This window comes from Anopheles nili, chromosome 3 (genome assembly GCF_943737925.1).
Source record: "Anopheles nili chromosome 3, idAnoNiliSN_F5_01, whole genome shotgun sequence".
Taxonomy (NCBI): Eukaryota; Metazoa; Arthropoda; class Insecta; order Diptera; family Culicidae; genus Anopheles; species Anopheles nili.
This window is the reverse complement of record NC_071292.1, coordinates 17,672,506-17,686,335: the sequence shown is the minus strand read 5'-3', so window position 1 is coordinate 17,686,335 and position 13,830 is coordinate 17,672,506. Positions and strand designations below refer to the sequence as shown.

At 50.2% G+C, this 13,830-nt stretch overlaps 1 protein-coding gene across 1 annotated transcript; it reads left to right on the top strand.

Annotated features, from left to right (window-relative positions):
* Positions 1 to 8,694: 8,694 nt before the first annotated feature.
* On the top strand, positions 8,695 to 10,558 carry LOC128727381 (zinc finger and SCAN domain-containing protein 31). The gene is made up of 2 exons (XM_053821292.1): positions 8,695 to 8,800; positions 9,000 to 10,558. The coding sequence occupies exons 1-2, from the start codon at positions 8,695 to 8,697 to the stop codon at positions 10,556 to 10,558; spliced, it is 1,665 nt and encodes a 554-aa protein (XP_053677267.1).
* Positions 10,559 to 13,830: the final 3,272 nt, after the last annotated feature.

The following is a 13,830-nucleotide window of genomic DNA, read 5'->3' as shown; positions in this document are numbered from 1 at the left end:
GAATGGCTTTCATTAGGTAATGGCAGGTGTGTCACAATGTTTCGTTTGAATTCGCCATGAGTTCATGCGCAAGAAACGGAAGCGAAGCCGTTGATTGTTTGATACACGTTTTAAAAATAATAGCACACGCAACAATCGGCCTTTTTCAACTGCGGTTTGAGTCAGAACGAGTTGCTGCGGACGAAGAAGGGTCGTTCGCGGAAATTCTCCGGCACTCAAATTAAATGACTCGTTCTATTTATCGTTTTCTTTTTCGTTCGAGGGGCCCCACGGTTGGTGCTCGTTTAAAGTGGCCTTAAAACGCCGTTATCACGCCACCCTTTCGGTTGTTGGTGCGTTGCGTGTGGTCCGCGTGGCGATGATTTCAGACTTGTAAAAAAAGGTGGACAAAAAAAAACCCCGTCACTTATCCATTACACGGAACCGGTAGTAGACAACCGACAACACCACGCGCTCTACGAGCTGTTGCTTCCCGCTCGATATCTAACATCGGCCCCGGTTCGCCTTTGACAAGGTTCCGCATCGCCAGGTTCGGTACAAAAGACAGTTTGCCGCCATTCGAGCGACGACACGCGGTCGTAGGCGGCCATTTTGGAGCCGCTAGCGAGGTGCTGATAACGCGCCCGGGATTACGGGAAGTCACTCTTGACCGTGGGGATGTCGAATCGGGGAGCTTCTTGGGGGGGAGTTCTTCACATTGCACAAGCCCTTCGGTAGGCAAATGGCGATATTCCAAGAAACGCTTTGAAACGCGGCTCGACATTTCTAGCCTTTTTTTTCCATCCCTCCGAGAAGCAGTAAAAATCTCGCCGTTTCTGCGAACGAAAAAAGAAAACACACACACGCACCTCAAACACCACAGCAAACACACCCGGCCATGTGGGGTGACGCGATCACGACGAACAACACCCGCCTGGCCACGGAAAGGTGCCAAAAAGCCGAGAGCTGGAAAGGGGGTCCTCTGATGTTTGATGCTGCCGCCCGACCCAACCCTGAGTGGCTTCCAAAATGTCGCAAGCCTCGGTTCCGGCCGTGGCCTCTGTGCCGGCATCGCTATCTGCTATCTCCTACCGAATTTTGTAATTATCAACCCCATCAATCGGATCGGTTCCCGCGGCGGCGAACTGGGACCGTGTTGCAACCGGCTGTCCTGCCAGCGTGCAGGCTCGGTGGGGAGGTAATGGTACGCGAGGAGGGCCTTATCGGGCGGCATCGGGGAAAAATCATGTTTTACTTTTCGGGTGACGCAGCACGACGGTATGCAAGCTGTTCGAGACCCCCCGACGTGAAGGAGAACGGCGTTTGTTGATGGTGGCGATAAGGCGAGCTAAAACGCAAACGATCCACGTGAAGGGTTCGCGTGCAGTTGCGTGGCAGGAGTGTAGCAGGAGTTTTTGAGAGTTTTAATGTAAATTACGACAATTCAATCAACAGAAGGCGTGCTGGTTTTACATGCGATTTGAAGCACATTAGAGCGCAATCCTAGTGGCAGCTTGATATTAGATTTATTTTTCATTTTGAGCTGCCACAGATTTAAAAGACCAGCACTAAACGCTGGTCAGGTCATCAAGATTTGTGTAAAAAATGCTCCCAACTCACGACGTGACGGGTCCGTGACTGATCCGTGGGAAATGTAGCCCGTGAAGATGCCAATGCATCAGTTTTCCCATAGCTTTTCATGCAATGCCAACGCTTATCGGCAGTGTCTCTTTCTCGGGAGGGAAAGACAAACTTCTCAAACGATTCATTAGCCAGAGCCGAATCTATGGCTCCATGCACCAGACAAACCGATCGGCTTCTGTTTTTCGAGAAAGGATCGCAGCAACCGGGAAGAGCGCTTTATCGCAAGGAAATGAAAGAAAAGCATCCACCCCATCTCAGTAGGCTGGTGATAATGCGAGCGATTTGATTTTCCCAGCTGCCGGGAAACACTTACCCCTGCGATAAATGCGATTGTAACGGAAGGGTTTTTTCTACAAATACTCGCCAGCCCATCAACGTGAAATGATGCAGCCGGGGCGATGATTACGGTAGCAGGAAACGATGGAAAATTCGAATGAGCGCATGAAAGTGAAAGTGCGATACGAAGCGCAATAACAGTAAAGATAAGCGTAATGTCTCGCCGGGAGAGCACGCAGCGTGGGTTAGGTCGTGGAAAACTACCGATTTTCCCAGCGTGCACCGAGCGCGATCAACGGGAGCAGTAGGGAGGAAAATTCCTCCCAGTGCAGCTGTTTCGTGTGTGAATATTTGCATTCGGATTCTGATCTCCCACGGTTAAGGTACGTCTAGGGAGCGCTGGAGGATTCTACAGTCCAGAGATTGGGTTGAAGAAGAAAAGAAAATGGAAACAAAACCATCGCCAAGCCAAGCGGACCAGGACAGTGGATGAGAATTCGATGTGTGCGATGTGAAATCCGAGCCACACACATGTAACGGGAGGCTGCTTCCTGCGTGGTCCGGTAGCCGGGATCGGGTGCTGGTACCAGGAAAAGAACAGGGCAAAAGTCATGTCCGTTTCGTATGTACATCCAGGGGATGGGTGTCCTTTTTTTGTGAACCGGCAGGATGGAATTGGGCCGCACTTGTTCGTGCTGTTTGGCGAGGTCCCGGTCGGGTGGCGTTTGGGTGCTTTGGTAGTGTGAAAGGAAACAGCTTTTTTTTGTTGCCCGATCGTACGGCGTACTTGCAGCCACTTGAAAAAAAAAGCATTATTCATCGATCGGAAGATCACCCTAGAGGGATGATGTGTGAATGTCTTGGAATGGAACATATAAAGAAAAAACTTTTTTAATTTGTACTTGTTATATTACGTGCAGTTTCACATATAATCATGTATGTTTAGTCAATTTATTGGTTCATTTATTTCAAACGTATTTTCATCATAATAATCTTAACCGAAAACGCTTCACAAACCATTGCGCATTACCATCAAACAAGGATCTCGTTTTGTCGATATTGTCGCTTTTCTTCTTTATGCTACTTGAACACCAATCCGCGGTAAAATTGGACCTGTTCTGAATGATCTCTTGGAAAAAGTGGCCTTTTCCCAGTGCTTCATGCAACTGAACGCAACTGAAGCGACAAAAAAGTGATCCAGCAAAAAAAAGGACCATTTTTTGAAGCGCCGCATCACGATCCTCCCGCCAAGCGTTTTGTTGCGTATTTGCTTCGGTATCTTATGAAAAATTGTTGCCCAGCGCTTGCGTGCATGTTCGCATAAATCATTTAACGCAACTCGATCGATCCGGGATCCGTTTTCTCGGGGGCTCAAACTAGTTGTAATAGGAAGCAGGCAGAAAGAGAGAGAGAGAAAGAGAGAAAGGAGAGAGAAAAAAGGAATACAACTTGACTCGAGCCAGACAACGAGGCAGGACCACTGGCGCCAGTACGCTTCATTTGAATGTCGTAAACGTCGCGGGAAATGCCATGTTTCCCGGGAAACTTTACTCCGGCGTCGCAAAAGATGATGAGGTGTGAAATTTCTCCACCACGCGGCGTGTGTCTTTTCCCGGCATCACCCGCTGCTTCGTGGCAGCCCTACGAGGGTGTTCTCGGTGTGGCCGAAAAAGGACGCTTTCAATCCGGGCCGGGCGCCGGGATTGTTAGCCAAACGGAGCTGCCCTCGGAACGTGTTCATTGGATTGCGCTTTTACGGCGTAATTAATTGCAATCTGCACCAGAAAGGCAAACGTTGCAATTGTGAGCAATTTGGCCGGGGCCCATAAGCGTCGCCCTCGAGGATCCAATTTCGAATGCTAACAAATCGAAATTGATTCAAACCCGTAGCCATTGTTTGCGGTACCGTTTATGGGCGGCCTCGGATGGGAGTCGGCAGGGAGTTGCGCAAGGTGTGTTGGGCTATTATTGGAACCGAAATCCAGCAAATCGGTGCTATATTGCGTGCCAAACGCGGGCGGGTGCGAGTAAAATCTGATTTTGAAGCCCGAAATAGGATAACCGATTGTTGTTGTCCTATTTCAGGCTCGGGGATAATGCGCACGGTGGTGCTCGAGCGAATGATTAGTTTAGGCGCATGGCATTCGAGATTGAAACGGGAAATTAAATTAGCTGAAGCCACGCCGGTCGCTTGATGAGGTGCTTAGGGCGAGTGGGCTTTGATTTTGATAGCTTGCTAATGAACAACCGCCTACTCCGGTGGAGAAACAGTGCTGCTCACATGAATTCAGCGTTATGTCATATTGGGAAAGGACAATAAAGGAATAAGGATTAATAAAGCTCATAAGTATAAACTAAAGCAAGGAGATAGTGTAGTTATCATATTTTTCTTATTTATTATTCATAACGCATTTTCCGGACGCATTGAACTTTATAGGCAGCTACTTTCATCGACCACACTGTACCTTGTAGAAACGTCGCCATCGAGCTGCATTATGATCCATCGAACACACTATCGATCGGGTCACTCCAGCGCCTGGCGACATAAATTAATTTATTTCGCTTCGCTTCCCTCTATTTGTTCCCAGATCGAACCTGGACGAGCTCGTCGGTCTAAACTGCTTAAAGTCACGTACACTTCCGTACGGTGCGAGGTACGAACCAATGCTTGAGCCACGGTACGAACCACAATAAGGACATCCCGGGCAAATGTGCCGGTGCTTCCTGTAATCTAAATTTGTTAGAGAGCATCGTCCGGTCGGACGTTCGTTCGTCGTTTGCAGGATTAGCGGTACCGATTTGAGCCTCTTATTTGCGCTCGTAAGCAACGTTCGCGCATACGAATTGGAAGATTATTTAGCCGTAATTGAAATGGTGTTCTGGCAAAATGTTGCGCCGTGGATGCAGATTAATGGAGTGATTGGTTATTAGCCCCTCGATCGATCGGTGTCCGTTGGTGGGAATGGCTTTAAACGGCTTTTTCCGTACATGTGACGAGTTTTCGTACGTTTTATTTATCCTTTCAACGGGAGTTTCCATTCAGAAAGTCCCGAAAAGGCTCACTAAAGTCAGCATCGGATCAGCGCTGAGTCAAGGCAAAACAATAACATTTTCACCACCGTGGAAACTCCCTCCCGTGTGTGAGGTAGCGAAATACCATCGGCTTGGGAAATACCGTTCGCCGTGTCCTGATGAACGACGGCGTTACGTTTTCGCAGCTGGGTCAAGAATCCCACCTAAACCGAACGGCGCATCAACGGGGTAACGGAGCTTGCGGAAGCTTAGTAGCTCCTTGCAGCCGGATTTGCCCGCTAGAAACACCGTTGAAGTGCTGCTCAAGGACGGTGAAGGTCGCTTGGGAAGAAGCAACCGGTTCCGGCTCAGTTAACGCCTCACGTGCAAAGGATTTCTTACCTCTCGTATGCGCCGCCTCCCGTAATCCGCCCGAAACACGTCATGGCCTGCTAGGGTGTGCGGTGATGTTATGCTTTCGGTTCCGGCCTTTTCTTGTGCTATGTTTAAACAGATGCGCATTTAGCAAGCCATGGAATTTCCCTGAGCACCGGGTGACCAGGACAATCGTCCTTCGAGACAAAAACAAAGTGAAGCAACATTGCTTGCAGGCTGGCAATCATGGCCGTTCGTCATGATGGAGTTGTTAATGGAGCGCGATAAGGCGGTTGGTGATGGCGGAAAAGGTGACCAAATTAATCCATATACGACTACCTTATTCGGTTCGCGCCTGATAACGCGTTTGTCGGCGTACGTGACATGAAACGCGGTACCGCCCTGTTTCATCGGAGCCGCCATCGATTTGGGGACCGCCACTGTGAACGGGTCGGTTTGGGTAATGGCCGGCGAGTGATACCGCTTCAACGTCGTGTCCTATCAGCGTGCTGTGCGATGCGACCGGATGGGTGGCAAAATTGGTTGCGTTTGCGTGCGCGAGGTAAATTAGGGACATATCAAGGGAATGCGATGTTCGAGTATCGAATGGTGGGACATTTATTTTGACCATAAAGCGATTAATTACTGCTGAAAGTGAGTGCTGATGCGTTGTGGCTCCAGAATACCCTTGAGATGTAAGAAAGGATAGGCTCACGAGAGAATGGAACATAATTTAGCTGTCTTGAGTTATCAAATAATGCAAATAAGAAACAGGGCAACGAGTTCTTTTCGTGGATAGCGATTGTTTATCGTATTATCATTTGATATATTGTTGAATACCGATGAAGGTAATTATGGAAACAAGTTTGAACGCTTATAAGAAAACCATTATACCAATTGATTTACTATCATTTTTGTAGTAGCTAATTAAGCAACATATTTGTATGCAATACGGAAATGTTGCCTATTTTTTTGCATATAATTTCTGTATGCTAAATGGAGGTACTGTAATGGAACTTAGCAGCTTTTTCATTTATAAACAACAAAGTTCAGTTTATAATAATGCAATTGAAGTGCAGTTGTTATTGATTGTAATGTACGAAACTTGAAAATTGATCGGAGACAATATTCGTTACGGGTTCATTCATAGTACTAAATTCACTCACATCAACGTTACCCCGAGTCGGAAAATAGAGCCAAAAAAGCTCGACCCATTCCTTTGGCGGCAGTCAAAGCGACATCAACATCGTAATCAGGAGCAACGGCAGCATCGCCCTCGACCGAGAGTGCATAAAAGGATACGATCCTGCCGCACGACGTTCGCGCATCGTTTGGGGATGGGCCGTAAACGTCCAACTCGTCCCAACGCCGAGGCCGGATATATAGCCCGCAATGGCACTTTTTTTTTTAGATACACCCAGCGAACATAAAGCGCACTATATGTTCCGATATAGAAGCAGCAGCAGCCGAAGAAGCCTTCAGAGGAAGCAGCAGTTTGCCTGCCGTCGTGTGCTTTTTGTCGAACGAAGTTTTTACGGCTTGATTAATTAATGGCCCAAGGAGTGGGACGGAATGTCCTCCACCAACGACCCACAGGACGTCGCTCATCCACCGACGTTAACCCCTAGAGCAAGAGAGATACTAATTATGTTGACAAAACCGCCGACAGGGTTGCCGGCGGTCCTTCGGTGCCGAGCTTCGCATGAAGTTGTGTGTCATTTTATGGTGATTGCAATTGCAGCGTGACGTGCGCAGGGCAATTGGAAAGGGAATTCAATAAACCCGCATCCCGCCGGCCCAAAAGGGGGCCAGAAAGGGACACGAAGCACAACATGGGCCACACGAAAGGCAAACAATCGCCAATGTTACTGTCAACAAGCCGGCGAACAATGGGAGCACCGTTTTCCTTTTTGCCTAGCGTCCGGGTGGCGGTGCGCAAGGACAATCGAGCGTTCGATTGAGGGGAAAAGGGGCGCGTAGAGGGTGAAGGGAAGATCGGGGGTGAGATCGAGAGATCACCCCGGGGAAGGGCGAGGGCAAACAACGGCAGCAGCAACGGCAGCCAGCCGTCAGCCGTCAGCAGCAGAAGCACGCAGGAGCAGTAGAAACGGTATCCCTGGGAAACGGAGAGGCGATATGATGCGAAGGTTGAAGGGAGGAAAAAAATCACCCCTATTACTATGGGCCCTAGTCGGTCCCTTTTCCGGTGCGAGAGAGCGAGCACGTCGTGGGTGCTGTCTCGCTTGCTCAGCGGGCAAAATATGGCCGCGCGATGGGAAGGAAGGACTGCGCAGGCTCACGGATTGTTCGACACGCAGCCAATAGTGGACTGTGCGGGAAGTGGGCGGTGTTTACCCCCACCACTGGTGCTAAGGTGAGAGTGAAAGGTATCGTGAATTGTGTCTCTCTTTTTCGCATGCTAGCACGTGCGTGAATGAAACGAAACACGCAAAAACCATGCATTCTAGTACTCTAATCTCTCGCTCGCTCTCTCGCTCTCTCTCTCGCGCGCACGCTGTCATTTCTCTCTCACTCGGGTTGTATTCGCTCTTTCTCACTCTCTTTCGCTCTCCCAGGGTGCACCAGCAGGGCCGATCCTCATCTCACTGCTCTCAGTGCGCGTGAGTGAGCAAACGCGGCCAGAGCAGCGTGAGCGAGCGAGAGCGGACGGTCCCAGCGCTGGCTGGGCTGGAAGTTTCGTTTATCGGAAACCTTAGTAGCCAATCCATTTTGTACCGAAAACTTGTTGTCTAAACATCGCCACCACGACGGGGTCCCGTTTTTTGTTGTTGTTGTTGTTGTTGGTTGGTTGTCTCGGCCAGCTTTCGTACAGGTTGCTGGCCTGCCCACGTGTGGGTGCGCTTGTGTGCGTGCGTGTGTGTGCGCGGATGCTCCCGAGTGACAGTCTACCTGCTCCTGGAGGAGGACCTTCCGTGCGTGTGGGAGTGAGCGGGACAACGATCGCGAGCAAAGGATAACGCATCCTAGGGCAGGACTCGGGCGAGGTCCTGTGCAAGGATAACCACCGGACGGTGGCCGGATCGGTAGTTCATTTAAGCGATAGCCGTGGAACGGTGAACACTGCAGTGCTTCCGTGCTCCCTGCTCAAAAGGGAAAAAAATAGACATACATACACACGCATACCGTGCCCTTTGAAGCAGCAGTTCTAGTGGCGATTAGTGCAGTGTTGATGCGCCAAGTCGAGCAAGCAAAGTGTGCAATGTGTGCGCACCAATGTGACATTGAAGTGCAGTGAAACGCGAAGAGAAAAGCTTCACCGGAAGCAGCGAAACTAAGCGCGAACGAACAATTAGTGTCCCTGCCAGCAGGAAGGTGAGCAGGAAAAGCGCGTTGCATCGAGGAAAAGGAACAAAAGCCAACGTGAGCCAACCCAGCCAGTCGTGTAAGATGTCGGTGAAGTCGATCCCATCATCAGCAGCATCGTCAGCGTCGTCATCGTTGTCGTCGTGCAGTGAGATAAGCATCGAGGAACTGCATGCCCGCTCGTCACCAGGTACGTTTTGCGTGAGCTCCAACCCTAAACGTCCTCTACCGGAAAAGCCGGCCAAAAAGGGGTGGTTGTTTGTGAAGCAACGTCTTGGGCAAGCGACTGTTGAGCGAGCCCAAGAAAGACGTTGCGATAAGACGCGTGCGAACGTGGATCGTTAATCGTTTTTTTTTCCCGTTTGGTTTGTTCTTTTTGGCTTGATTAGATTTTTCCGCTGAATTTACGATCGCAAACATCAAGCAGGAGCCGCGAGCCGGCACCGTGTCACCGATACTGACACCACCACACACGCCCACCGAGGACAGCAGTATTGGTGGGCTGAACGCGTCTCAGACGATCATCAGACCGTCACCGGCGTCACCACCATCGCACCACCAGCCAGCGAACCAACCCCACCCGGTACCGAGGCACATCCCTCTGAGCCACTATCATCCGTATCAGTACGAGATGGAGCGCTCGCGGACGGTCACCATGCGTCAGCAACAGCAACAGCAGCACCAACAGCAGCAACACCAACAGTTCCTGCCACAGGTCACCGGACAGGATCTGGTGGGAGCGTTCGTGTCCCAACCGGCTCCACACACGATCGTGAGCTCCCCACCAACGACCCCCATTGAGGCCGCATTCCTGTACCAACAGCAGCAACAGCAGCAGCAGCAGCAGCAACAGCAGCACCAACAACACCATCAGCAGCAGCAACAGCGTCTGTGGCAGCAGCATCTCCAGCAAACCGGTTATCATCCGGCAGCGGCCGCAGCAGCTGCTGCAGCTGCCGCAACCCTTCCGGGCGCATATGCCCACCCCCATGCGGCTCTCATGCAACACTGGATTCGCAACGCGGCCCTCTACCAGCAGCGATTACATCCGCACGCACACGCTCACCATGGACATCATCCGTACCCGATGTTAGGTGGTGGACGACCTGGCATGAAACTGCCCGGGCACCATCACGGAGGTCCTGGAGCCGCGGGTGGCAGCTCACGCCCAAAGAAGCAGTTCATCTGCAAGTACTGCAACCGGCAGTTCACCAAATCGTACAATCTGCTCATTCACGAGCGCACGCACACGGACGAGCGGCCGTACTCGTGCGATATCTGCGGGAAAGCCTTCCGGCGGCAGGATCATCTGCGCGATCACCGGTACATCCACTCGAAGGAGAAACCCTTCAAGTGTTCGGACTGCGGTAAGGGCTTCTGTCAGTCGCGCACTCTCGCCGTGCATAAGGTGACGCATCTTGAGGAGGCACCGCACAAGTGCAACGTTTGCAATCGGACGTTCAACCAGCGCGCGAACCTTAAAACGCACATGCAAAGCCACAGTCAGTCGGCGCAGGGTGCGGCGGTGGTGGCGGCGGTTGTGGGAGGACCCAGCCCCGTGATGGAAGCCTCCCAGTTGGGGGTGCCCGTGTTAGACCTGTCGCAAAAATCCTGCTCATCGTCGAGCGAGGAAAAGGACATCATCGTGGATGAGGATTTCGACGATGAGGAGGAAGAGCTCGGTGAGGAGGAAGAGGAGGACGTAGAGGAGATGGAGGGTGAGGAGGAGGAACACCTGGACCTGGAGAGCGTCGGTGACGAAGGATCCGAGCTGGGGGTTGTGGACGTACGGCGAATGTTGCTGCTCGAGCACGCGGCTGGTGATTCCAGCGGTGCATTGCATACTTCCAGGCGCAACCACGTGGCCACTACCAGCAGTACGGTCACCACGACCACAGCTCCAAAGCGATCGCTCGGGTTTTCCATCGACGAGATCATGCAGCGATAGACCGCCGGAGGAGCGAACAACAGCTAACAGAGGCTAGAGAGAAAGGTGTTGATGTTCCTTACCGTTTCGTGGGGTCGTGCGTGCGCACAGCGATTAGGGGTTGTTTTTTTTTTTTGCCAGAGTCGAGGGATGCACACCGACGCAGCCATATATAGTTAAGCCAAACGGGGCGCAATCCCACAGGGCACGGGCGATCGTAAAGAGGCGCAGAAGAAAGGACAGATAATTGAGCAGGCAGCAGAGAGACGAACCAAAGAGGCGAACGAACGTCGAAGCGTGAGAAGAAGGGCCGTAGGAACTGAACCTTTAGCTTTTTTTTTCGGTGTCTGTGCTTCGTTTCTTCTCTATCCTTTTTTTAAACATATTTTCTTGCTGCTCGCCCTAATGCAATCTATTCCAGCCTCAACCGGGTGGTGTGCGTGTAACAGTTAGCGTAATTTAACCGTTTTAGCAGCACAGAGCCCGGCGTAGAGGCACTTTCATTTTTACAAGGCACACGATCGCACACGATCGCACCTCGGTGCGGTTGCTTTCCGTGTAAGCGCACGCGCAAGCGTTTTCCCCCATTTTGCCGGCAATCTGGGACACTGTTTACAAAGACTGATATTTGTTTTTATTACTTACTAATTATTGCTAGACCCTTCGGTACGTGCGAAGGCGCGTAAGGGTGCGTTAGGGCGCGTTTTCCTACCCCCAGGGTGGAGGATTTGTTGATGCGAGCCGGGGGCAGGTACCAAAGTGTGGCCAGATCCTTCTTTCGAAGGCAAGGCAGGCGCGTTTTCGATTAGCATTATCCGAGCCAGAGCCAGGAGACGCGCACACGCACGCCGGGGGTTGCATCGCACCGGACAAGTATTCTAACTCAGATCTCAAAACCGAGCAGGGCCACCAAAATGGAAAACACTGTAATGTCCAAAAAGCATAAGTAAAAGCAAGCAAAACTAAACAAACCAACCCGGGAGGTGTAAATAGTGGCGTACTGACGGGTGCGCTTAGTTAGTCCAATTTATGTATAATTATGTTACTACTCTCTGTATAATCTACTAGCGGTAGCCGTGGGGATGCCCTCGGATTAGGTGTGTAAGCGGCGTAAATTATTACCGACATCGATCCAAATAATAAACACAAAATCGTAGCGATAATGTACTCATACTTCGCAAAAATATAACACGCCGTGTTGATGCTTTATTTCTTGAATTTTGAGAACGACGGAAAAGATGACCGAAATAACTTCTTAAAATACTGTAGAAAGTCTTCCTCTTTTGTCGAAGTAGGCGAAGGTGAAGCAAAGCAAGCAAGGATAATAAATAAATGAGATTTGATTGGGTTGTAATGTAGGGTACAAACCCTGTAAAAACTTTATATTACTCTATAGCGGTATAGCTCATTTCTTTTTCTTTTTTAGTTTATTACATACGTGTAGTATTCTTGAGATAGTATATTCAGGAATGAACAAGGACCTGTGTGCGAAAGCTCAGAATTAAACCGCCGATTGCTAAAGTTTGCGTAACACTGGAAAGCTCCAATTTGAGAGAGCTTTCGCAGCGTCCAACAGAGTTCCTTTCCCATCCTGATGGGTGGTGTCAAATCTGTCACAAAGGATGCTTTTGCACCTAACGTGGAAATGGACCATCTGGGCTATACATCGGGTGGTTTTCCTGAATCACCATCCTCACAAGGAGAATCAGTATATACCGAGCCTCTTTGTTTGATAGCATGCGAGTGTTAATTACAGCATCGATGACATTCTCGAACGCTACGTTGCCTTCGACGGTAGGGAAGTTTACGATTACAAAGGCACAAAATAAAACGACCTCATCAAGGGTGGTTGTTGTGGTTTAGCTAGAACTCAGCTACTCTCGAGTGTGATCACTTTCCAGATCCCTGTCGTCGGCATCAGCTCCAGCTCCGTGCAACAGAACGCCGGAACGGTGTCAGCAAGTGATAAGAGCCCGTTGCGATTGAAAGCAAGCGTGCGTTCCGGTTCGCCCGTCCTCGAGACCCCTTTCGGAGGGGTTGACGGTGGCGTAAAATTGTTGACAGACCGGCGACGGACGGTAGCCAGTTTCTTCTGCTCGGTTAGCTCGAGTAGCGCGATGTTCGACGGACGATTGCAGAATTTGCTAGGCGAGGCGTGCGTTCGCTGGCACTGCTTGCATTGCCCTCGTGGAGCGCGATAACCTTAACCGGCGTCCTAATCTTCTTTTTGGCAGTGTTTGTACGATTGCGACAGCGGCGTGTTCGAGCTACACTGACCGGCACAGGAGGCTACAGTTCCCAACGATCGAGGTGACGTCGTCATGGGGTGGGATTTTTTTTATACATTATTAAACGCCACACCAATGTCGAGAGGATTGCGTTGACCCTTCGATAGATTGTGCTGGACTCCTTGATTATCGCTTGCGCTGGAAGTCGCTGGAGCATGCGATGCCTTGCAGTTAATGCCATTCCTATCAACATAATTGAGGGTTTTGTTTCTTGCAATGTTTCTTTTTTGAACACCCGGACGCTTGCAATTGAATGTGCCACGTTGATGGATGCTTTCTCAATTGAATCCTATCGTTAATTGATTGTTGTAATTTAAATGCAACGGCGTTTAATGTAAATTGAATTTAAAGATCATAAAAACAATGCATTCGAGACGCTCTAAAGAATGATCTCCAAATTCGTTTCCGTGTTGTTTTATCTGCCCTTCGGCTGAGCTTTTTTTTTAATATGTCATCCCCGATCTACCTGGAAATGGGAAGGAATTCGAGTGGCATGGGTTTGAAGTTTTAATTGCATGTTCCGTGTTCCGATTAGCTCGAACCGTGCTGACAGTCACCGTTCATCATCTGTTGGTTTTGAGGACCGAAATTAGCGTCTAATCGCAACCCGAAGGCGGCAGGAAACGCAACCGTCACAAGGGCTTTCGGCGGCTGAAAAAAAAAGCCTGAGGTACTCATTACGCAGCTCCCCGGGTCGGGTGATATTGATTTTAATAATTTCCCATCGAAATTCCGGTCCCCGTGTATCGGCGGCGAACGGAAGTGAGATCGAAGCGGAAAAGCGACCGATTTTTTTTTATTATTTAGACGTGCAGCGTTCGAAAGACAGGTAGTATTTTTCCCCAAGGAAGCCTATCATTTGCCCGCGACTACCAGGGATGGTTGTTTCCCGGTGCGGTTGCAATTATTTCGATCACATCCTTCCCCTGTATTTGACGCGAGATCATTCGTAATGCCTCGAAGGATGCGATGGGTGCCGTAGTCAGTTGTTCTTCCATCTAAAAT